Source organism: Tarenaya hassleriana, unplaced genomic scaffold (assembly GCF_000463585.1).
Source record: "Tarenaya hassleriana unplaced genomic scaffold, ASM46358v1 Cleome1, whole genome shotgun sequence".
Lineage (NCBI taxonomy): Eukaryota > Viridiplantae > Streptophyta > Magnoliopsida > Brassicales > Cleomaceae > Tarenaya > Tarenaya hassleriana.
Window position 1 is genome coordinate 11,659,000 of NW_010960187.1, and position 23,252 is coordinate 11,682,251.

Sequence of the window (23,252 nt, forward strand, 5' to 3'; positions counted from 1 at the left end):
TGGGAAGGAACACTGATGAGACAATTTACAGAACAAAACATTGCTATGTTATCATTATATATATATATATATATAACTTTTTGTGAATCTTCATTATTTTTATTTTAAAGTTGTGGTTGGTCGTATTGTCAAATTCCCTTTCCCTCGTTGACAAATTAAATCCCCTGATTTCGGCCTAATCTTATTGTCACAACACAACCTGTTTTTTTTTTTGTTTTTAAGTTTCTCAAATGCTGTTAGCTTCTAAAAATGGCAAAATAAAAGCTAATAAAAAAGAAGAAGAAAAAAGAGGAGAATCCAGACAGTTTTCTTTAGTTGTCGAGATTAGTCTTAAGCGTTGGCCTCACCTTTGACCACACACAACCATACGGTGCCCACGTGTATGTATGACCGTATATCTACGGATCCACAAGAGAATACGGTGAATGGTGATGCGTCTCCCAGATTCAAAGTTTCCATCTTTTTTTTGTAAAACAATAAGCTTATGGGAATATATACTCCATCTCCTTGCTTCATCTGAAAAACACACAAAACTTTCACTTTTCCTTTTCCCCCCCGCGAAAAGATGCACAGAGAAAGAAAGGAAGCTTTTTAGCTCTCCCTCCAAGTCTCCCTCTTCCTCCCTTCTCGGCCCTCTCTCTCTCTCTCTCTCTCTCTCTTTAAGGCCCCCACCCACAAAGGTACACAGCTCTCTCTCTCTCTCCTACCCTTTGTTCCAGATTTGTTTTTTTTTTCATCTGGGTATCTGCAATTTCTTGTTTTTTTATAAAGGGTATCTGCAGTTTCTTTCTTTTCTTTTTTAATTTTTTTCCTCTCGTGTGCGTGCTGTCTGTATAGGTTTTCTTGTTACATCTGACGATTTGTGTTCCCTCTTTGATTCTTTTTTTCTTGGTGGAATATATATCTGGTCTTGTCACACGTTGAAACCCATAACTTTGTCCCTTACAAAGCTCTGTTTTCCTTTTCCCCTTTTCTGTAATTTCGCTGGAGCTGTTCATAGGTTTCATTGATTTGTTTTTTTCTGGAGTGTGTTTTGTTTCTTGCTGTTATTTATTCACGTTTCATTGATAACTTATACAGCTTTCGTGTTTTGTTTATTTCTGTTTTCACTCCAACAGCTTTGGTCCATCTTTGGAAGGAGAAGAGAAAACATCCAAAGCTCCTGTTTTCCCCCCCCCCTGGTAATTTGCTTATTTTGTCGTATCTTTCATTTTTTTTTGGAAAAAGATAAAAAAAAATTATGATTTTCCTGTCCTCCATTAATGGCCACGATCCATGTCTCAAGAGGGTCCAGTTTCACATGTTGGTGTTGCAGATCACATCTCATCATCATCATCACCATTCATTCAAATGCATCTCCTCTGATTCTGACCTAATCTATGCAGGAGAGGGTTTCTTAGACCGCAAGTTACAGAATCTTAAATCCAAAAACGGGTGGATTTGACCGTTTGTGAAAATGGGAGATCATTTCGTGCTGTTGGTAGACCGGTTGATAACGGAATCCACGCTGGAGGCTGCCATAGAGAGCAGAATCCGGGCAGCGGAAGAGGGGAAGAACACAAAGGACAAAGACGGAGGAGAAGTTAGAAAGGTGAATGAGAGAAGAGGGAATGGGGAATATTCGGTGGTGGAGTGCAGGATTTGTCATGATGAGGATTTGAACTCGGAGATGGAGACTCCTTGTTCATGCAGCGGCAGCTTGAAGGTAAACGTGTATATTTTTTATCTGATGATGATGATGTCCATAGCACATGAGCTTGAAAAACGGTGAAAAATGATGATTGCAGCATGCGCATAGGAGGTGCGTGCAGAGGTGGTGTAACGAGAAGGGTGACACCATCTGCGAGATCTGCCATCAGGTGGGCAGTTGGATTTCCTTCCATCTCTCTTCTTTCCGACAAGAGTTTTGACTCTTTTTCTGTGTTTTTTTTATTTAAAAAAAGCAATTCGAGCCGGACTACACTGCACCGCCGCCTCCGCCATTGTTGCAGATGAGCCGTATTCCTCTCAATTTCAGGTAGGGCGCATTCGTTCTTCTCACGTATGAGACTTAACTTTAAGTTAGAAGAAGGAAGAGAGATGGAGATTGAGTTTTTTTCCACAGGGGAAACTGGGGAATATCAAGAACGGATCAGCATCATCATCATCGCTTGATAGCAGCAATGGTTCCATCTCACCATTCTTCCCTTGAAGATGAAGAAGTGGTTTCTTCCTCAAGTCGCTTCCTCTGCTTCCGTTCCTTTTTCCTAATCGTATACAAAGCATCCCTCTCTCTCTCTCTCTCTCTCTACAATGTTTTCTAAACATATATATACACACACACACGTATATTGATTGATATATTGTCGAAAACAATGCAGTTCGTGCTTCTTCTGATACTCAGACACACCCTCCCTCTCCTCCTCTTCCAATCAAACCCTCCTTTCTTCCCTTTCCTCTCGGTGAGTTCTTGCTTTCTTTCTCATTCCATTCTGTATCTCTACAACTTGCTTATCATTTCTTGTGGTGCAGCTTTTACTTGTGAGAGTTGTCGGAATCGTACTGCCCATCTTTGTCGTCACCAAAGTTGCTGCCGCTTGCCATCGCCGCCGCAACCAGCTGGTGACTGACCTCTCTCTCTCTCTTTCTCTCTCTCTCTTTATTTTTTTATAATTTTTTTTTTAATCATTTCGGGGATTTGGATAAACCAGGAGGAGTCTGAGGATTCATCGGACGAGGAAACTGAACAAGCAGCCGTACATCCACCACGGAGGCAATCCTATATCATCACCGTCCGGTGAGGAGGATGACGATACCATCTTTAGCAGAATCAAAACGCACACTGTTAGGAATAGATTTCATAAGATTGAATGTAAACCATCTATTAACCCTACAAAACTCACCTGTATAGTATATATCATAATAATAATAATACTCTCTCTATTATACACAGAACAATACTCAGATCCCGTTTAAAATATTGAATGGTGGGTATGCATGTATATATGCATGTGTGTATGTATGGATGGAAAAATCCGATTCACGAGTTAGTTGTCTGAAAAGAGGGAGACAAGACAAGAGAGAGCCAGAGGCCGTGGAGCAGGAGTGGAACTGTTTTCAGATCTGCAAATAAACACAGAAACAAAACACTATGATGCTTCCTTCTCTCTGTTTTTTTTTTAAAAGAAAAAAAATCTAAGCTACCCCTCCATATCTCAAAACCCACACATTCAATAACCAAAGATCTGAAATTAACATGACAAGAACAAGATTAAAAAAAGGTTTCCCTTCCCCATGTAAAACTCAAGAAACCAAACAAATCTGGTTTTCTCTCTTTTGTGATTGTAGCATACATATATGTAGAACGTGTAGTTCCAAAATTCAAGCAGAGAATCTGTACAATCCTTTTTAAGACCAAAAGAGCGGAAAAGGGCAGACATGAAGGGAGAAAAAAAAGTTACAGGAAAGGACCTCAGAGCGAGCTGGCGACTTGGCATCTCACCCTCAAACCTCTTTGTATTGCTGTCTGTAAGGATACAAAAAAACAAAGCCCTAGTTCCAGCTTCTCCTTGGCCTGAAAGATGGCGAGAGGTTAAAAACATGTGAGCTTTTTCCTTTTTTTACCTTTCCTTTTCCCTTCCGCTTTCATTGTTACCGAAAGTGAAAGAGCTCATAGCCATATAGTTATTATGATTATTGTTACTACTATTATATCTCTTTAGATAGTGCAGATTGTGGTAATACTTCCGGTTCTTCTGCTGCGTTCTCCAGTAACAAGCGAGCGCCCCGAACGCGCAGCTGGCAAGAGCGATGGCCAATGCTGCTCCGATGGGCACGACGACTGCATTGGTGGGTATAGCCATATCCTCTGAGGCAGTGGTTGTTGCCTCGACCTCGACCTCGCTCCGGATGAGACCCTTTTCCTTGTAAAGCGACATGAGAGACTGCCCGTAGTAGCTCTTCATGAACTTGTAGACTTCGTCATGATCCCAGTCTATGTTTTTCTGGCCGGTTGAGAGATAACACGTTGGGCAAAGCTGCTTTGTTGGCCATACGAGCTTCGGGAATTTGGGGTCAGCTGTTTCGAGTGACGCTTCTTCCTTCATGAGTCTCTCGTTGACCTTGTTGTGGGTGCTCCACAGCCACAAGACGAAATCACGGGACTTTTTAAATGGTGTTTTGACGCTGTCAAGGAAAAAAAAAGGTATTACGTAATTAGAGATGAGGGCCGACACACCAGAAGTGAACCACGAGTTCTCCACTGTTTTTTTACCTCGTGCACATGTCGTAAAAATGTCGACGGCAGTCTTCACACATGAAAAAGTTATGAATGAAATCACATATAGCTGTGAATGCAAATTGACTCTCTCCATCTTCAATCCTCACCGAAAGGGAATGCATCAGCACCCATAATCCGCAGCTACAGTAACACATTTGAGAAGGGTTCAAGATTTGGATAATCCTCTTGCAAGACGAGTTAATACAAAAGAATGACTCTGTTTACAGGAAATTTAAATGATACCTGAATCCGCGAGTATCATTCTTGCTGCCACGGCAAAACATCTGCCAACAGGAACACGTACAGAAGATGAGACAACCATATTCCCACGCCTTTCTTTTCAAGCATTATGAGTAGCATAGGACAGAACAGTACAAAGGAATCAATTGAGAGTACTCACATAATATCCACGTGGAACATCCTTCCCACATATACGGAAGTTTCCCAGGCTATCTTTTGCACCAGTTTCCTGATTATTTTCATAAGAGCATGCCCCAGATGGGCATAAATCATCAAAGTTCACGAGTATTTCTGCACTTCCCTTGCGACACCTAACGGAATTAACCAATGATTAGGCATGAAAAGAAGCGGCCAGCAAAACATAAATTGCTAAATAGGAAGATGCATCTTCACCTCCTTGAAGGATGATGTGCCGCAAGAAGCTGGAGAAATTTAATAAATGAAGCATCGGTTTCAGATGTCTTGATTGTCTGTGATTGTCATGTGTTGAAGCCATGAATACCACTTAGCAACAAAAGCAAAACAGGAAAAAGCCAACCAGAAACATAAAAATCAAAAAAATTTATATACCTTATGCGCTAAAATGATATCAAAAGCTTCAGCTGTCGCTTCCTCGATGTCATATACAGCTTGAGAAATCTTTCATGCATAAAATACCAGTAATCTTTAGTTTGTTTGGGTTAAAAGAAAAAGATACTATTGTATCAAAACAGCTCGAGAGACCTGCTCACTGTCAGATATATTTGACCGAAGATGCTCGTTTTCGAATTTCTGGTCATCTAATCCATAAGAACTGCAAAAAAATGGTTAACACAGCACCAGATCACGTTGAAAGCACAGAAACAGGACCTTTGAATGACCAACTGGCCCAAGGGAAACATAGATTCAATCTAGTGGTTTGGTGCATTACACTTAATACTACATACCATACCTGCCTATCTGTTTATTAATCCAATTCAGCAGGCGCTCAGCTGTGCGCCCGTCATCAATCACACTAATCTCGCTTTTTTCTTGTTTAGAATCCCGACTGCCAGAGACGAATTTTGCAGGAGGTCCCCAAAACAGCATTGGATAATGACTCACAGAGAACTTGTCACAGAGTTTGTTGTTTATCTGTGCTGCCAAGGAAGTCATAAAGAACACATTAGCATCAGAATATAAAAAAGGAATAAGATTTAGCAAGAGGAATTCAAAGACTTTTAAATAGTATCTCTTAACAGTATGAAACCTTTCATCGCCAAATACCATTCACACGAAATCCAGAGAAGGAAATTTCAGAGCCAAAATGTACGACACCATTATTTGTATAGATCATAAACAAGGTATAATTACCTTCAGCGCACAATCAACTCTTGCCATCAAAATGATTCCAGGGTGTATTGCCTCTGCTCCATTGAATAATTTTGCGACTTTTTCATATTGAGGCTGCATAGTAAAGGTTCAGGAAATGAAAATCGCACCGGAGAACATGGAACCAAATGGGAATATATTGCAAAAAAACACCTTACCCTATAGTTTCTACACGCAGGACACCTGAAACAAATTAGTGAAATGGTAGCCATATCAGTAACTGCGTGAACTAGGTCGACAGTTTAATTTAAAATCTAAAATAAAAAGAATTGTAATTTGGGTCCATGAAATACTAGTATAGTATAAGCAAATTTAAAAGCTTGCAATGATAAACTCATATATTTATAATTTATGCATTAACTGAAATAAATAAAACTTGTACATGATAAAAATACAACAGAAACCCATTTATTTATGTGTAATGGATAAAATATTTACAACATTTTTTTGCTAAAAAAGAAATCAATTTGTTAAATATGTCAATTTGTCATTTCGTAGGGAAATATAAACGTTTCACATTCATAAATTAATCTACAAAACCCTTTCATTGTTGTTAAGAAAATCTATCTCCACGAAGATGCAAGACGCGGTACAAGTGGGAAAATAGAGACTAAACCAATAGACGTTCGATTTTCCAGATAAATTGCCAGAAAATGTAAACTACTGTACGGAGATCAAGAGAATATCCAAAAGATATAGTTCGCACGAGCAGGCAATGATATAGAATAAAGATAGCCACAGAGATCCAATACCGAACTTAGACTCACGAAAGGAAGAGGAACTTATAAACCCCTCAACCAAATCTAGCAAATTTATCAGGTTTCATATAAACAAAGGAAATCGATGTTCCGGATTCGAAAAAACACGACAGAGAGAATCGGAGCTGACCAGTGGGCGAAGAACTCGACAACGGCGTATCTCGCAGGGGTGTCATGGAGAACCGAATCGAAGTTGGTAAAATTTAATTCGACGGCGTAATCCTTCTGATCTGCGTTTCCTCCGCCGATATCCCGAAGAATCGACCTCGATCCCGGGGAAAACGACGCCGCAGCTTCGAGGCTGAGCAGAACAGCGAAGGCAAACAGGTGGATTAGAGACATCAAATCGAATCCAGCACAACACAAACCGCCTGATAGATCGGAACGCTCAGAAGGTTTGGAATTTTGAAGAGCGTTGGGACAGCGGGAGGGAAGCTGTCGAGAGAGAAGATCTCCAGTCCTCCTCCCGTTGAGAAATGGAGCTCTGTGAAAAAGAGGGTCGTCAACGAAACGAAACGCCACGAGCCCAAGGCTGAAACTGGAACGTCGTCGTTTAGCTACGTGAGCCTCATTTCTTCGTGGGCTTCAAGATATGTTGCTCTCTTCGGCCCAATTCTATATGATGGGCCTTTTCTCCCACCACGCTCTTTTTTTTCGTTATTATTATTGGATTAAAATAAAAAGGGTTTATTATGTGCATCGGTTTATACTTAAGGTTATTTTGATTTTTAAAAAAATTATAATATTTATATCAATTTTGATTCGGTTTGTATTGATAAAAATATTTAAATTTTTTAAAAAATCGATTTTTTTGGATTTTTTATTCTTCTTTTTAAAATCACACCATTCAATTTTTATATCGAATTTGGTTTGAGTATATATTATTCATTTAAAATCTATTTTACTATTCAATTATTAACCAAACGGACCATGTATACTAATACTAGCATAGCAACAAAAAGAGTGAAACCGTATTTTGTATATTGTGCATCATTTTATAGATAGGGCGAGTGGGGGATATGCTATTTATATTCGTGGTGTGGATATTTCAACTAAAATAAAAATAAAATAAAAGATTTGATTTGTAACGATGTTACTGAATCCAGTTGAAAGGCACGTCACTTTTCATACTTTATTAGCCACCAAACCTATCTGTCCATTCATTACATCATATTTTCCAATTGTTCCGTTCTCATTAGTTATTCCGGTTTCATATAAACTGTTTTTTTAGATAATGTATATGTTGTTTTAGGGGCATTATAAAAAAACAATCTTATTTTATTACATAAATTTCATAGCATATCTTTCTACATCATTTTTTATAATTAATATAATCATCATTTTTTTATAATTAATGGAATATCTAAAAAGAGTTATATTCATTACATCGTTAAAATTCTATGATAATCATATTAATCATATTGGTCATATCGTTGAAATTATATAATCAATATAATCATTATTTATTGATATGATTATACAAAAATAAGTTTAAAAAGTATGATATCTATGTAACAAAGTAAACTTAGTTTTGATATTTTTTTTGGGTAAACAAATGTAGTTTTGATATGCCTTTTGGACATTTGTTTCAATTAAAAAATACATTTAAAAGGTCTAAAAATAAAAATATTACAACATCTCATCTAAACCATACTATATTTGAAAAAAAAAAAATGGAGATATCTATCAATCTTATGGCTTACAGAGAATCTCACACATTTTAAATATTACCATTTTTAAATAATTATTTACCAATTTGGTACCACTATCGTTTGTCTGTCATGTCATGTGCTCATCACTCATAAATTGAAAACCATATCGACAGACCCTAATCCACGTGCAAAAAATTAATGTCTCGATTAAGTTCGCTTCAATTATCTAATATTTCAAATTTAATTCCTAAAATTTACTGCATTTTACTATAAAAATAATTTAAAATCTAAAATAAAAAGAATTGTAATTTGGGTCCATGAAATACTAGTATAGTATAAGCAAATTTAAAAGCTTGCAATGATAAACTCATATATTTATAATTTATGCATTAACTGAAATAAATAAAACTTGTACATGATAAAAATACAACAGAAACCCATTTATTTATGTGTAATGGATAAAATATTTACAACATTTTTTTGCTAAAAAAGAAATCAATTTGTTAAATATGTCAATTTGTCATTTCTCTTCCTCGTGTCAGCATCCGGCATCCACCAATAATTAAAGAACTTGTTACTATGGTCTTTTGTTTATTTATTTTCGTTAAATGGCATATGACTCCCTTACTTTCTCAAATAGTGCATATTTAACCTTATATCTCAAAAATTACATTTAAGTACATATGATAACATGTTTTTATGATAAGTTTTGAAGTTATTCCTTGTTAAAAATGGTTCTAGCACCGTTTCTCTTAATATTCATTTTCCATCCAGAATCATTAACAATAACCAACAAATAATATCTATTTGTAATGAAAATTCAAAAGATTTGATCAACTATTTGTTGAGTTTTTTTTGGTAAAAAATATTAGTTGAGTTCATAAAATATATTCATAATCTAAAGCCATTGATTGGTTTTTCAAAAAGCTACTAATTGATTATCATTTAAATTAAATTTCAGATAAATTTGCTTTAAAACATTAAGTTCCAGATTTTAATATTGAATGTTTGGATGAAAAAAAATCGGTAATTTTTTCACTTATCAAAGAGAATTTATGGGGCAATAGGCAATTAATCTTCAGATGAAAGGGGCAAATCATGGAAAATAAAAAACTGAGGGGCCTTTGTGTTATTTAATCTCTCTCTCTCTCTCTCTCCCCCCCCCCCCCATTATAAATATATAATGTAATAATTACATCCATATATTATCAGCATTTGTTTCATTATCATCAACAAAGTCAAGGATTTAAATTAATTAGTTTTCCCGTTGCCGTCTTAAAATAAATAACTTGGATCACATATGATTGAAAGAAAAACCATCCGACGGTCGAAAGGGTCGTCGCCCTCGTGGTTGAGTCGAATAATGTAATAATATATTGTTCTAAAGGGAAAAAAAAAAGAACAAGTTGAAGTGTTGACGATTTGGGTCCCTCGGAGAAAGTACATACCTGTCTGGCTATAAGTAAAGGGTGTGCATTGAAAGAAAATTCGGATAAAAGAGACAACAAAAGGAAAAAGAAGAAGAAAACTGATTCAGACAAGAAGTAGAAGACAGAGATCCTTCTAGCCAGTTCCGAGATCGATGGAGGTTCTTGCCAAACCACCGAGTTCAGCTTCTCCTGTCAAGGATGAAATGGGTCGACGTTCATCTTCACCTACCTCCAAGACTAATAGTAATAATCCCCGGACCGGGAAAAAAGAGGTACCAAAACGGGGGGAAAAATCATTTCTTGATATATCCTCGAGACAGATCGAGGAACCAATTAATCTTTTATTTTATTTTGTTTTGTTTCGAATTTCTTGATGATATCAGGGTGATCATGAACTGGAAACGGCCAAAGCAGAGATGAGCGAGGTGAAGGAAGAGAACGAGAGGCTGAGGATGATGATCTCCCGTAATTCTCCATTCCCATTCCCATTCCCATTTTCTCGAATTCTTCCTTGCCATTGCCTTTAGATCGATTCTTCCACTAACATAACATCTATCTGTTTGGTTGGAGCTCTGAATCTCATTTGGGGTTTTATTTCGATCGATTCCTCTTTCGTCTTTCGATTTTCTCGTTCTCGGCTTCTCCGACTCGACCGTTCTTGTTCGCGACATCGTCGGAGAATTTTATCGGCTGTGTATAAGCGTATACAACTGCTTAGACAGGTGTAGATTAGTCAACCAACTCGGATTACTGGGAGGAGTGTTGCCGTACAATCGCCCGACGAAATCGGAAGCTCTTGTTTTATCGCTATTTTGTCGTTTTTCCTTCCGCTCATCTGTTTTTCACGGTGCTCTTTGACTGGGTGGGGAAGAGATGTTGGGTGCTGGATTTCAGTTGACGAGGGGCCGTCGCGCCGATGATTCCGTCTACAGTTCGGCGAGAGCTCGCAGGTCCCATCAGAACTCCCCAAGGGTCGAGCAGCTTCGAAGAGCTCAGAGCGACGTCTCTAATGGCCGATCAACTAACCCAAAGGAAAATCCAACGGATTTCCTGAACATGGAGCGTGAGAACGGTTCCGGGTCGTTGAAACCCGTTTCGCACCTTGCTTCTGAGTCGGCGACCTCGCCCTCGAGTAATCTGGAACGGTTTTTGGAGTCGGTCACGCCAATGGTGCCGGCCCAGTATCCGTCTAAGGTTTGTTGAACATGTCAAATTGATTTCTTTCGATTTGGTTGCCCAATTCCTTTTCTTTTCAATTTTTATGCACTTTTAAACTTCAGAAAAGAAGGGTAAAAGGAAAAAAAAAAAAAAAAAAGCTGGAGACTTTTGTTGTGAAATATCGTTTCTTACTGGTGATTAGGTCAAAACTGATGCGGCTTTACCTCTGCTACTCTTTAGGTTCCGAAAACTTTTTATTTTGTCTGCAAGGAATTGAGTAGCTCTTGCTTAAGGATTTGAGTACATCGTTTTCCTTTTCTGCATCTTTGTGCTTGTATAACTGGAGCTTTAACTTTTTCTGCAGACTTCACTTGGCCAAAGGAGGACTTGTGATGTTAAACTCCAGCCTTACTTTGTTCTTGGAGATGTGTGGGAGTCATTCGCTGAGTGGAGTGCCTACGGCACGGGAGTGCCTCTAATTTTGAACAACAGGGATCCAGTTGTCCAATATTATGTGCCCTCATTGTCCGGCATTCAAATATATGCCGATCCTCAAGCATTAAGTGCATCTCTTAAATCAAGGTAAACATTCTGTGAGTTTCGTGCATTTACTCGTGAACATAGTTCAAGCGCGTGGTTTCAAGAAAGCCTTGATTCCCAATAGGTTATACCTATTCCTGCACTCAGAGAGGAGGTCATTGTTTGTTGAAAATTCGGGTGTGATTGTTTGGACAACATGTTTTGAACGTCAGTCTTTGATTCTCAAAATTTGGTTTATGTCTCTCATTTTGCATAGCTTTATTTACCTTTCCGTGTACATCTCTTACCTCTTTGGAATATGCAGTTTGTATGCAGTTTGGACGTCCAAACATGGACAAAAGAACTTAGTCATGAACTGCATTTGCATTGCATACATGTTCACACTTTTTAAGTCTACCTCTTTTCACACTTTTTAGCCATATACCTCACATAACTATTAGAAATTGGTGTAATGGCCGTTCTTATGTCACTTTTCTCAGCTGCAGGAGGCCAGGTGAGGAAAGTGATAGTGATTTCCGGGATTCAAGTAGTGATGGTAGCAGTGACAGTGAATCAGAACAGGGAATTTGTTACCATATGGAGCAGATATCTGTTAGAATGGGCCGGATCTCTTTGAGAGACCAGCATCAGGAAGACTCATCCAGCGATGACGGTGAATCTTTAAGTCAAGGTCGTATGATATTTGAGTATCTTGAGAGAGACCTTCCTTACATCCGCGAACCCTTAGCTGACAAGGTTTGTATGCTTGTTATTGTTCTCGTCAGCAATTAAAACATTACAAAAGAATAAAATACAAATAATAAATATTTTAAAGAATTAAAGAATTATGAAAGGTGTAACTAAATTGTTTAGAATTACTGAAATTATGAAAACAAATATAAAACAACTTTAAATTATATTGAAACTAAAATGATAAAATGTAAATATCTTGGGGAGTAAATGATATATGAACTGTGCTTGAAGTTAATTTTTGAAGTTAACATGTATTGGTCTTTTCAGCATTCTTATGTTATATTGTAGAAACATTTTAGACAGTTTGATAAGTACAGTAAAATATATTAAAAAACCAATTGCTCTTATGATAGATTAACAGTTGACTGTAATTGGTAGTTGTTTGGCCAAAAATTGTTTCAAATATCTATTGGCCAAACACTAGTAACAACTGAGAGATTGACCAACCCATTAGCTACAAGTTTTCCTACTTGTCGAAACAAGCTCTAATTTCCGATTTATAGCTAGCAGCAACCACCACTATAGCTATCCTGACTGCCTTCATTCTTGAACTCACTCAATTTTTCCTCGACTTCTCTCATTACCACTGCCTTACTTTGCTTTGCAGATATCTGACCTTGCCTCTCAATTCCCTGAGCTAAAGTCACTGAGGAGTTGTGACTTACTACCTTCAAGTTGGTTTTCTGTTGCATGGTATTGCTTTTAGCGGTTTGCCTGCACTTGTTTTGCTGTTTTATTGCTCTTCACGGTTCTCACATTCTATCAAAATATACTGTATAGGTATCCAATTTACAGAATACCCACAGGACCTACGCTTAAGGACTTGGACGCATGTTTCTTGACGTATCATTCCCTCCACACACCAGTTGGAGGTAACAAAAACAACCCGTATATATTTAAATATAATTGGAATTTTATAATTATGGTGACACAATACCTCTACTATGTCAACTTTTCGCTTGGTTGCAACTGGCTTAAAGCATCCATGTTAGGGTTATAGCCATGGCAGATCACTAAGAATCTGCCACAGCAACCCACATACGCATTGCATTGCACTAGGGGACACTATATTCAACGGAGATGGTGTATATACTTGATATAGTTTGGGTCCTAACTCTATCACAAAAGTTAGTTTAAGAATGGAGGTTTGACCCTCCTTATATATTGCCTCCAAATCCCTTTCTCTCACCGATGTGGGACAACCACGGCACTGGGGCAAATCTAGTCGCTAGCGGTTTCTCAATCGCACCCTGACCGTTCCTATCCCGACTGTCCTACTAGGGACAAGTCGACCACATGTTCGTAGGATAACGGCCCATCAGAGGCCCATTGGTGGGCAGAGAGTTTGGTCCTGATACCAATTAGTAGAACCCACCCATCCATAATGGGTTAACTAATTGTCAAAGCCTATGGGTAGGACTCGTCCCAAAAACTAGCTTGTTGGAGAAGGGTGTTCATGGTTTTATATACACTCAATTGTCCCCATATATTTCAAATGTGGGCCTTTAACAATACCCCCTTTAAACAGCGACGATCACGACGCTGACGGCTTCTCGGTCGCTGGTGGCTACGCACTCTTTGTGCTCCTCTCCCGCCACGTCGTTTGCATATCCGAGGATGGGTTGGTTTTGATACCAATTTTAATACAATTTGGGCCCTAACTGTACCACAAAAGCTAGATTAAGAGTGGAGGTTTGATCCTCCTTATATATTAGCTCCAAATGTCTCTCTCTCAGCGAGACTCTAACAATACCTGAGCAGTTTGACTTCTTTGGATCCAACATACTTTGTCTAGGAAAAAATCTTTTGATCCTTAATCATCTTGGAAACATAAATAATTTCCTTTCTCTCTCATGAAGATTTTAATTTCTTCTGAGTTGGTCAACAGCAGTTTTCCATTCTGATTCTTAGCTAGCCAAGACAAACCATGATCATTCATCATCCGTAATTCTTGATCAACCACAATTGTTTGTTGTTGTTTCAACTGTGCCCATCAATATATATATCTTTCACTTGTTTCTAAGATATATTTTGGGTGGGAATTGATTCAATACCTCTTGACTTTTTGTAGGTTCTGGCATCGCCCAAGCTTTAAAGCTAAGTGATACCGAGATTGAGAAGATTCCATTGCCTGTCTTTGGTCTTGCTTCTTACAAATTCAGAGGTTCGCTATGGACGCCCAGTGGCGGATCTGAACATCGGCTCGCCAACTCCCTCTTCCAAGCTGCGGATGAATGGCTGCGATTGCATCAAGTCAACCAGCCTGATTTCATGTTCTTCTGCCGCAGGTGATATTAATGATAATACTATGATGTCGGCAAATGACAGAATCAAGGCGCCCCCCAACTATTCTGAAAGTGAACCCCAATGGAATTTTTGGTGAGTAATCCTGTGGACCAATTGCCAAAAGTAGAAGATTCATTAAAAAAAAAAAATTGGAAGGGTATGTGAACATGGGTGCCTATTGAATTGGTTGGGGGGCTCTCCAGACCTAAGAGTAAAGGTATAATAAGAGTGCAGGTTTCAGATATAACCGGGTTTTATTGTTGACGCTGTGTCATTGTAAAATGAGTTGTTTTTGTGTTTTAGTCCAGAGTTTTCCGTTGTAAGTTAAAGGAGAAAAAAGAAACAGGCTCTTTTTTTTACTGCCCAGAAAAAAAAAACATATATTTTGGGATGGGGAGTTTTGCCTTGGAGTTTCTGTTATGTTTTGGGTTCAATCTGAAACCTGCTATCTAATCTAACGTATCCAGAACCCCTTTTATGGTTCCTGAAATAGATGATAGCAGATTTTTTCTTCACGTTTGCTTGGGTTCTGATTACAGATGAAAAAATGTATAGCCTTATTCCTGCATGACTCCCTTACTTTCTCAAATAGTGCATATTTAACCTTATATCTCAAAAATTACATTTAAGTACATATGATAACATGTTTTTATGATAAGTTTTGAAGTTATTCCTTGTTAAAAATGGTTCTAGCACCGTTTCTCTTAATATTCATTTTCCATCCAGAATCATTAACAATAACCAACAAATAATATCTATTTGTAATGAAAATTCAAAAGATTTGATCAACTATTTGTTGAGTTTTTTTTGGTAAAAAATATTAGTTGAGTTCATAAAATATATTCATAATCTAAAGCCATTGATTGGTTTTTCAAAAAGCTACTAATTGATTATCATTTAAATTAAATTTCAGATAAATTTGCTTTAAAACATTAAGTTCCAGATTTTAATATTGAATGTTTGGATGAAAAAAAATCGGTAATTTTTTCACTTATCAAAGAGAATTTATGGGGCAATAGGCAATTAATCTTCAGATGAAAGGGGCAAATCATGGAAAATAAAAAACTGAGGGGCCTTTGTGTTATTTAATCTCTCTCTCTCTCTCTCTCCCCCCCCCCACCATTATAAATATATAATGTAATAATTACATCCATATATTATCAGCATTTGTTTCATTATCATCAACAAAGTCAAGGATTTAAATTAATTAGTTTTCCTGCTGCCCAAATTAATCTACAAACACGCAATGTTTGGACGTGGTTCAGCTCTACGGAAAAAGGTTTTTGTTTCGTGAAAACAATCCGACAAAGGGACACTGTGAATTCTCAAGGAAAGAGTTGTCGGGGAAAGGCACCGGAGTGGGGGAACATAGCAGCGAAATCGCTGAAGGAAAGACTGCAAACGAGAAACAAGAATACACCAACAAACAATACAGAGCGCCTTGATCCCAAATTCGTCTGGGGGCGGATTGCATAAGTACATTGTTAGGTCAAGGGCCGTTGTCTATTTCTTAACTCGGTGGAGGATATATCCATCCGAAACATCTCTGCTGGGATCGAGATAAACATGTCCCTTATCTCCTCTGGCATATCAATATCTTCAAGAACCTGCGAGACAACAAAATTTTTTAAAAAAAACGAAAGGCACAAGAAGGAAATGTGTTTGTGGAGCTCTGAGTTAAAAGAGTGCTGAGGACAAACCTTGAAAGCGCCATCTACATTGCGACCACCCACAAGGAAAGTGCAACCTGCTTGCTTGCAGCTACCAAGTACCTCCACCATCCTTTCATGGCTTCCATAGTAGTACTTCGGCTGCAACCAAAAAAAAAACAAAGGGTTAGAACGCTTATTCCTCTTATACAATACGCAACGGCAACGTTACTCGGAAAACCATTTCATAACAATAAACACAAGTCCAAATCCATAGGCCTATCATGGATAACAAGAAACTGCTATCGCATGTAAATGTGATTGTAGGGATTAAACGAAGTAACCAAAAAAAGAAAGAAAGAGGCGAAGCAAAGAATTCACAATAGCATTTCATACATTTACAAGCCTTGAGGCAGTGTCGGCACCAATAACAAAAGCGCTTCCTGGGAAAATTTCAGCCTTCTTGTAGAAATACGGCTGATTGGAAATTATCACTGTCTCTCCTGCCAATCAGATTCCAAACCATAGTCAAACAATAGCACAGAGATGCTTCCATAGACCACAAACTTGCAATTAGAAAATCATTTCAGCTCAAGTGATCCTTCCGCAATCCTTCTTCACTACTCGTATTCAATACCCATTGCACAGTTGTAAAATGGGAAATAATCTACTTCAGTCACCACAATGTCATCTGTTTTTTCCCTTATATTTTTACAGCTCGTACTGGTTTGGCAAAAGATAAAATGGTGAATGCAGAAACATAAAAGGCTTAAAACACAAACAGTTAAGGACTGAGTAACAAATAACAACCTTACCAACGGTTTCAAATTGCTTGACGCGATCTTTAATTTGTTCTATTGATAGTGGTGGTTTGTCTGCATTTACTGCTGATATTTCAAAACATGGATAGCCGCTCCCACATATACTGCATCACCACGGCTGCTGATGAGATTGTTTAAATTCTATTCGACACCAAAAAAAGAAGAAAAGTATCTAATTCGATGTTTGGAGATGATAATAATAAGAAAAACAAACGAGGCCCTTCCCAAATATTTCAACAATACAATCATCTCATACAGGAGCCATAAAGGGCAAACCGGAACCTATTATCGATTTCTCATAACCATTCTGTAATATTGCGTACCTGATTTATATTGCGATTAAAATATAAATCATATATATAAATATATGTGTATATAGGTAAATATATGTATACATATATATATTCGCATATATTTAATCATATATATATATATATATACATTTATTCAATCTTTTATATATATATATTTATAATGTATATACATGTACAAAAAATATACAAATATTATATAATGTAGAAAGTTTTAAAAAAACTAAAAACTTGTTTAATACTAAATAATTTAGGATATAATATTTTCATAAATGATATAATCAAAATTATAATACTATTAGTTTCAAATAATTATTCCAAATGAAAAATATAATAATTTATCATTTTTAAAAATTTATTACCATATAAAATTAAAAAAATTTAAATTTAAATTTATATTAGATCAAAATACATAATTTTGTAACCTATTTTTTTTATCTTTTTATTATCACGAAATGTATTAAAAATTTTTGTATTTTAATTATTTTAATTTATTTATATTTTTTAAAAAAAAATTCAAGCCCGAAGCCCGTCCCGAACCCGAAAAAAGCCCATAGGGCCGGGCTTCGGACCGAAGATTTTAGGCCCGTTGGTTTTTCGGGCCGGGCCGGCCCGACCCGGTCATTTTGACACCCCTACATTTAACATGGAACAAGCAATAGTTCCCAAAAACTCTATTAATTTACCTTGTTGCCACTTCCAGTAGCTTGAGATGACCCTCATGTAATGGGTTAAATGAACCAGGCAGTATTATCTTCCTATCTTCATGCGACCCATACGCTTCTGCAACAAAGTCAGTACTACACAATTAATGGCAAACAAAAAAACAAGGAAAAGAAAAGCGAAGTCTAACGTTTTACAAGTTTGCTTGGGTTAGATACCCGAAACCATACCACCAGAAAATGGATAAACCTTGAAGCAAATTTGCCCATTTATGAGCTGCTCTAATTCTTGTTCTTCAGTGAACTCGATTTCAGACTCATCAGGCACGTCAGATTCAGTCAAGCCAGAGTCGAGTGCTCCAGGAACTTTGCATGCCTTTGCTATTGCCTATAACCACAACAGAAAAAGTCTAAAGAAGATCAATCCTTGATACATCCAGCACAATGCCTTTGAGAAAAGTGGAGAGGAGCAAATTTCCAAAAACAGTAATTGGAACATAAATTTTTCCAAAAGGCGCATTATTTAAAAGCAAATTGCCAATACGCAGGTGGATGATAGCTTTATCACACACCTGGATAAGGAAACAGCTAGACACCTTATCCTCTTCCTCTCTGCTTCGCAGGTTCTAAAATGATCCAAATGGAATAAGTAAGCACACGAACATTACCACTGTATATTAAAGCAAAAAGAGGAAACAAAAACAAAACTTACAATCACCTTTGATAGGGTAATTGAAGATGTACAAAGCCGGTCAGATGTTCTCGTTGACAGAAAAAACCTATTCATATAATAACTGAAAAAAGTGAGCAATAGAGTGACGGAATCACCACGCTATGAACAATTAAAGCCCTATGACCTGTGATCCCCACGTTTTGGATGAGTTGTCGCCAAAGTTCCCGTAAAGCCCACACCAAGAACTGGATAACCTAATCACCATATTACAGAACAGAACAATAAGACCAATGCTTGTCCAAAATTGACATTCCAGCGTTTCTATTTCTCCCCAGCAAGCAATTTTGATAAGGAAAATATAGAATTGGTCACGGAAATAAAGAGCAGCTCTGAAGTAACCTGGTTTTGAGAGTTTAAGCGCCCGATTATAGGCTAACAAAGCCATCTCCTCCGCAATCCCACGGCTGCAGTGTTGGCTCGGAACCTAAAAAAGGAAAAAAAAAAAAAAAACAGCAGAGTGAATCTGCAATAGTCTCGGAAGGAAAAGCCCATTTGAACCGATCGCCAAAAGGAGTACAAACCCTTCCCAGCAATTGGACCATAGATATTCTTGAATAAGGAACCACGGTTTCGAGAAGAGTGTTTGAAGCTCCCGGAACCGACATCAACCAACCTAATGCCTGAGTAGGGTTTCGATTCCAGGGACAATGATGAGATTGCTTATCATGCGCATACATACATATAGAAAGAGATAGAGAAAGAGAGAAACCAGAGAGGCGCCGCCGGCGAGATAAACGACGGCCTGAGTCGGCGATGAGTGAATCGCTTCAACGACGGCTCGGATCGCAGCGTCGGCCATTTTCGCCTCTCCCGGCTCCGCCCGACAAGACAACTCCAGCCCTCCATACGACTCCGTCGTGGAGGAAATGCACAGGAAGCTTTCGCATTTCGTAATTTGTGCCCCGAAATAATTCCCAGTTGACGATAGAACCCCGCATGTTTTGATAACTGCTATACGCCCCTTTCGGCGAGGCCTAGGGCCAGGCCTACGATGCTTTCAGCGTACTGCCGGTTACGGGGAAGGGTGGGCGTTTCGGGTTTCGATTCGGTATTCAAGCAGTTCGGTTCGGGAACGGTATTTTCGGTTTTATAAAAAGTGTACCAAACTAGAACCGAATGTTAAGCGGTTCGGTTCGGTTCGGTTTTAGTATCGGTTCGGTTCGTAACGGTATCATTATATAAATACTAAATAAGTACCGAACTATAATATTTACACATATATTAGTGGAATATTCGAATTTTGGTTCAGAATTCATACGGTTCGGTTCGGTATTCATACGGTTCGGTTCGGGAACGGTTTATTCGGTTCCATAAAAAGTGTACCAAATTAGAACCAAACGTTATTCGATTCGGTTCGGTCCGATTCAATTTCAGGACGGATCGGATCGGTACTAAATTTCCGAACCGAAGTGCCACCCTAATTACGGGTATATCCCCGAAACAACGAGGTTACATGGCCTTTTTCTGTTGCAAATTACCGTATCACGACAACGATTGCAACAAGGAGGATGCACGCTGGACTTCCACGTGTCGGCCCTTGTAAATAGGGATGGGCCTTTTGACCAAACCGTATGGAAGTGAAAATCTCAGACATTTTTTCTATACCATTTAAAATTTTTGAAAGATATATTTTTTTATAGAACCGAATTTTGTAAAATCGAATCGAATTTTATAAGATTTCTGAAAAACCAATTTTTTTAAAAAAGTCTAATTTTTTTTAACAAAAACTGAATCGAATCGTATCGAAACCGGAACCGAACGAATAATATACCGTATTAAATTGGTATAAATTTTAGAATACCAAATAAACCGTTATCAAACCGAATCGCTTAAATTCCGAAGCGAATCCGAAATGCCCATCCCTGTTCGGCATTTTGTTTTCTTGGTCGGGACGCATGATCAAACTCTAAATTTGACACTCCTATCGATTCGGCCGTTGCAATAACCAGGGGGCCGATCTAATCTAACTACTGCAAACCCAACTCAGCCGTTGACTTTGTCGGACAACCAGCAACTACGTTTGCTTCTCTCTATGTTGTTTTGAAATTCACTAACCAGTCTCTTTTTATTTATTATTACACGTATGGGCCCTTGTAGATCGTTTCGCATATATAATATGATGCGTGATGGGTCGTGTTTGTGTACCTTAGCATTAAAATAATACTAATGTGGGCCACCTCAAGCCGCGTCTCTGAATGGACTTTATCTCCTCCGCTGAGATCCACCACTCTCTCACTAGTCACTACCTTTTTTCCCTAATAAAAGCTTCCGCTGCACCCAAATTGAAAATTATGATCAAGTTTTCCACGCAAGGGGGGCATGGATCTCTGCAGCTGGGCTGTCACCAATCAATAAGCTCCCCATACCCCTCGCCCATCCCTTTAATTCCTGTACAGAACATAAAAGATAGAGACGATCGAAGACCATAATGATTGATGGAGACTGTTTGCTCATGTAAATTATTCATGCTTCCAGGGAGATCAGGCGGGAATTTGATAGATGGAAAGTGGGCAGTCCAGTGCACAAAGCATCTCCGTTGATGATCGAGGGAAGGATCCCACCACAAGATTCTATTACAGACAAACCTTAACTTGCATAATATTCTGCAAGAAATTGTTTTCCGAACTCAAACCCATGATTTTTAGATCACAACGACAATACCTTGACCAACACTTAATATGCCCATATGCGTGATAAGTTTCAATGTTGTATCCCAAGGCTAAGACCTAGATCAATATTGCCCCCACCCTCCTTGATCTGAGTGTAACATGCATGAAATTTTGAAGAACTCAGAAAAATACCAGGTGCCTTTGATTCCATTTACGGTTTTTCTGTTGACAAATAAAGATTCAATTCAGGAATTTAGAGCACAGGTGCAAATTGAGATGAAACAGAGCTCAAAGATGTCAATTTAGACACACAATGCAACCATGGTTGGAAGTTGCCATAACTGCAGAAAGGGAAGAGAAAAAAAAACAATAACTTATTATCAGTCACACAAGAGCCAGTTGGCGGTTTCTTTATCTCCTTTTTTTGTCAGATACCACCTACCACCAAGAGCAAGGGATGGACTGGTCACAGATAAATATGGTGACCCAGCATTGCTGCAATTTTACAGGTAGACCACCACCGAATCAACCAGTACAAAACATGAACCCATCAACCAAAGCGTAATTACTTTCAGGATTGATACTACCATCACAACAAACACATACTCCACCATAGTGCACTTTGTCTCCATGATATCATAGAAGTAGTGAAGTACTAACAAGTAAATGTCTCGAGCTAAAACCTGAAACCTCTTAAAATTACATAGATTAAAGAGCATAAAGGGTAATTCATGCTGGGGATTTGGACAACTTATCACTACCGATTCATCTCCATAGAGTTAAATATGTCGCGATATCAACGGAAAGTGTCTAGACAACTAAATGTCTCAGTTGAAGCCCAACACCAATTGATAACACAATAGAACAATGGAGAAAAGCCTGTTTCCTGCTTGTTAATAATCGGTTGATAAAATTTTTTAAAAAAAAATTGATTTATCTGCAGAGAGAACAAGGCTCCACTGTAAGGGACATCATCTATGAATTGGACTGTATAAAAAAAAAAGATAAGAGTTAGGGATGGACTTACAGTATGGTCGAAGGGCAAACTCTGTCAAAAGAGAGCTTGCTACTCCATCACAAGACAAGTCAGTTTGCCATTATCTCTGTCTTCCGCACCTTGTATGCAAAGTAGAGTTGTGTAATATGATCGATCCAAGACAGAAAAGATACCACTGAATCCATGTCTACACAACTGCTTCAATGGATAGGTTTAAGCACACGTTCTCAAAGGGGCAGGGGCTACAAGAAAAACTTGACAAAGATTCTTTTTAAAAAGGCAAAATAAAATGAAATGGCTCATCATTACAATAAAATGAACAAAATCATCACAATAGACAATATCCCATGATTTCTTGAGAAGTTTTTCCTAACTACTAAGTGTATAACTAGAAATCCGGCCTCCTGTACTGAAGTACAATGTTTCCAGAAAGTCGGATGTAAGCAAAATGTATGGTTTTGACCTCTGGTCGTGTCAGCGTTTCAATGTATCTCCTTTCCGACTCTCACATGCGTCTGAAACATGCATTTCTTAGATAATAACTGGTCGAAGTCTTGACAAAAACATCCAGAATCAAGTAACGAAGAGCTGACAAAGTTCGCTTACAGGCAGTCATAACGGCAGAGAAATTCAATTATACACGGATACACTTGCTCCACAGCCTGCAGGGAAAGTTGTAATAGAAATGATTCAGAAAGAAAATAGAGGTCAGACATGATACAGTATATGAACAAAGTTCCACCACAACAGATTAGAAAACGAGCAGTGAAGAACATACAAGTCGTCCTCCGACCAAATCATAGTGTGCGTAATGTGGGCCATCTGGTTCTCCAAACACCTTATAAGTAGCCCGGTCCCGAGGAAGTAGCTTAACAGTTTCTGACATATTCATAAGCAATGACTTTAACGCAGTAGAAAGAAAACGACACCATGAGTGGGTGGGTACTAAGCAATTAAAGTTAGTATCTAAACAATTTGAGAATCTTGTATTCATGTGCAGGAAGTAGAATGATAAAAATTGATCATACACACCTTATACGGCCTCTCAAAAGCATTATAGTGTAGG

The 23,252-nt window shown here is 38.1% G+C and overlaps 5 protein-coding genes across 14 annotated transcripts in view; 2 read left to right on the plus strand and 3 right to left on the minus strand.

Annotated features, from left to right (window-relative positions):
• The first annotated feature begins 236 nt into the window (after nucleotides 1–236).
• Nucleotides 237–2,927, plus strand: LOC104823916. 3 transcript variants are annotated; one of them, XM_010555711.2, is made up of 9 exons: nucleotides 237–680; nucleotides 1,119–1,181; nucleotides 1,386–1,705; nucleotides 1,788–1,859; nucleotides 1,944–2,017; nucleotides 2,105–2,252; nucleotides 2,361–2,441; nucleotides 2,512–2,601; nucleotides 2,691–2,927. In XM_010555711.2, the coding sequence occupies exons 3-9, from the start codon at nucleotides 1,457–1,459 to the stop codon at nucleotides 2,778–2,780; spliced, it is 804 nt and encodes a 267-aa protein (XP_010554013.1). In that variant the 5' UTR covers nucleotides 237–680; nucleotides 1,119–1,181; nucleotides 1,386–1,456; the 3' UTR covers nucleotides 2,781–2,927. The 3 variants fall into 3 exon arrangements, with proteins under 3 accessions (XP_010554013.1, XP_010554020.1, XP_010554028.1); XM_010555718.1 differs by lacking the exon at nucleotides 237–680 and adding an exon at nucleotides 737–772; XM_010555726.2 differs by lacking the exon at nucleotides 237–680 and adding an exon at nucleotides 823–1,000.
• LOC104823899 (sulfhydryl oxidase 2) lies at nucleotides 2,846–6,948 on the minus strand. Of its 5 annotated transcripts, XR_773375.2 has the most exons (13): nucleotides 6,737–6,948; nucleotides 6,007–6,031; nucleotides 5,831–5,923; nucleotides 5,430–5,611; nucleotides 5,222–5,291; nucleotides 5,069–5,137; nucleotides 4,892–4,968; nucleotides 4,659–4,809; nucleotides 4,502–4,542; nucleotides 4,253–4,399; nucleotides 3,724–4,164; nucleotides 3,451–3,553; nucleotides 2,846–3,102 (listed from the first exon to the last, which is right to left on the minus strand). XR_773375.2 is itself a non-coding variant. In XM_010555699.2 (12 exons), exons 1-12 carry the CDS (start codon nucleotides 6,946–6,948, stop codon nucleotides 3,532–3,534), a joined length of 1,530 nt encoding a protein of 509 aa, XP_010554001.1. In that variant the 3' UTR covers nucleotides 3,251–3,531. The 5 variants fall into 5 exon arrangements, 2 of the variants coding, with proteins under 2 accessions (XP_010554001.1, XP_010553991.1); XR_002024403.1 differs by having other exon boundaries at nucleotides 3,451–4,164; XM_010555699.2 differs by lacking the exon at nucleotides 2,846–3,102 and having other exon boundaries at nucleotides 3,251–3,553.
• A 3,204-nt stretch (nucleotides 6,949–10,152) lies between these two features.
• LOC104823937 lies at nucleotides 10,153–14,838 on the plus strand. Of its 2 annotated transcripts, none has more exons than XM_010555737.1 (6): nucleotides 10,153–10,882; nucleotides 11,211–11,428; nucleotides 11,866–12,121; nucleotides 12,726–12,811; nucleotides 12,899–12,990; nucleotides 14,190–14,838. In XM_010555737.1, the coding sequence occupies exons 1-6, from the start codon at nucleotides 10,562–10,564 to the stop codon at nucleotides 14,408–14,410; spliced, it is 1,194 nt and encodes a 397-aa protein (XP_010554039.1). In that variant the 5' UTR covers nucleotides 10,153–10,561; the 3' UTR covers nucleotides 14,411–14,838. The 2 variants fall into 2 exon arrangements, with proteins under 2 accessions (XP_010554039.1, XP_010554048.1); XM_010555746.1 differs by having other exon boundaries at nucleotides 11,872–12,121.
• An 826-nt stretch (nucleotides 14,839–15,664) lies between these two features.
• Nucleotides 15,665–19,498, minus strand: LOC104823950. 2 transcript variants are annotated; one of them, XM_010555759.2, is made up of 12 exons: nucleotides 19,290–19,498; nucleotides 19,102–19,200; nucleotides 18,920–19,004; nucleotides 18,705–18,774; nucleotides 18,560–18,626; nucleotides 18,420–18,473; nucleotides 18,079–18,235; nucleotides 17,872–17,968; nucleotides 16,869–16,978; nucleotides 16,450–16,556; nucleotides 16,105–16,215; nucleotides 15,665–16,011 (listed from the first exon to the last, which is right to left on the minus strand). In XM_010555759.2, exons 1-12 carry the CDS (start codon nucleotides 19,377–19,379, stop codon nucleotides 15,889–15,891), a joined length of 1,170 nt encoding a protein of 389 aa, XP_010554061.1. In that variant the 5' UTR covers nucleotides 19,380–19,498; the 3' UTR covers nucleotides 15,665–15,888. The 2 variants fall into 2 exon arrangements, with proteins under 2 accessions (XP_010554061.1, XP_010554071.1); XM_010555769.2 differs by having other exon boundaries at nucleotides 18,566–18,626; nucleotides 19,290–19,495.
• Nucleotides 19,499–22,165: 2,667 nt separating this feature from the next.
• Nucleotides 22,166–23,252, minus strand: part of LOC104823959 — a 4,137-nt gene continuing 3,050 nt past the window's right edge. For both annotated transcript variants that reach the window (XM_010555789.2, XM_010555781.2), the window contains 3 exons: nucleotides 22,965–23,065; nucleotides 22,793–22,848; nucleotides 22,166–22,701 (listed from right to left, as the gene is read on the minus strand). In XM_010555789.2, the coding sequence (XP_010554091.1) occupies nucleotides 22,692–22,701; nucleotides 22,793–22,848; nucleotides 22,965–23,065 (167 nt within the window). In that variant the 3' untranslated portion in view covers nucleotides 22,166–22,691. The remainder of the gene's footprint in view (nucleotides 22,702–22,792; nucleotides 22,849–22,964; nucleotides 23,066–23,252) is intronic.

Bases quoted from the DNA above. Each gene is read 5' to 3' on its own strand.
- LOC104823916 (XM_010555711.2), top strand. From the start codon at position 1,457: ATGGGAGATCATTTCGTGCTGTTGGTAGACCGGTTGATAACGGAATCC. The intron at 1,706-1,787 runs GTAAACGTGTAT...TGATGATTGCAG, and splicing joins CATGCAGCGGCAGCTTGAAG to CATGCGCATAGGAGGTGCGT. The intron at 2,442-2,511 runs GTGAGTTCTTGC...CTTGTGGTGCAG, and splicing joins CTTTCTTCCCTTTCCTCTCG to CTTTTACTTGTGAGAGTTGT.
- LOC104823950 (XM_010555759.2), bottom strand. From the start codon at position 19,379: ATGGCCGACGCTGCGATCCGAGCCGTCGTTGAAGCGATTCACTCATCG. The intron at 16,979-17,871 runs GTAAATTAATAG...GTGGTGATGCAG, and splicing joins CTACTGGAAGTGGCAACAAG to TATATGTGGGAGCGGCTATC. The intron at 16,216-16,449 runs GTATGAAATGCT...TTTTGGTTGCAG, and splicing joins CTGCCTCAAGGCTTGTAAAT to CCGAAGTACTACTATGGAAG.
- LOC104823899 (XM_010555689.2), bottom strand. From the start codon at position 6,948: ATGTCTCTAATCCACCTGTTTGCCTTCGCTGTTCTGCTCAGCCTCGAA. The intron at 5,292-5,429 runs GTATGGTATGTA...ATTTTTTTGCAG, and splicing joins ATTAATAAACAGATAGGCAG to TTCTTATGGATTAGATGACC. The intron at 4,543-4,658 runs GTGAGTACTCTC...TCCTGTTGGCAG, and splicing joins ATGTTCCACGTGGATATTAT to ATGTTTTGCCGTGGCAGCAA.
- LOC104823937 (XM_010555737.1), top strand. From the start codon at position 10,562: ATGTTGGGTGCTGGATTTCAGTTGACGAGGGGCCGTCGCGCCGATGAT. The intron at 10,883-11,210 runs GTTTGTTGAACA...CTTTTTCTGCAG, and splicing joins CGGCCCAGTATCCGTCTAAG to ACTTCACTTGGCCAAAGGAG. The intron at 12,122-12,725 runs GTTTGTATGCTT...TTTGCTTTGCAG, and splicing joins GCGAACCCTTAGCTGACAAG to ATATCTGACCTTGCCTCTCA.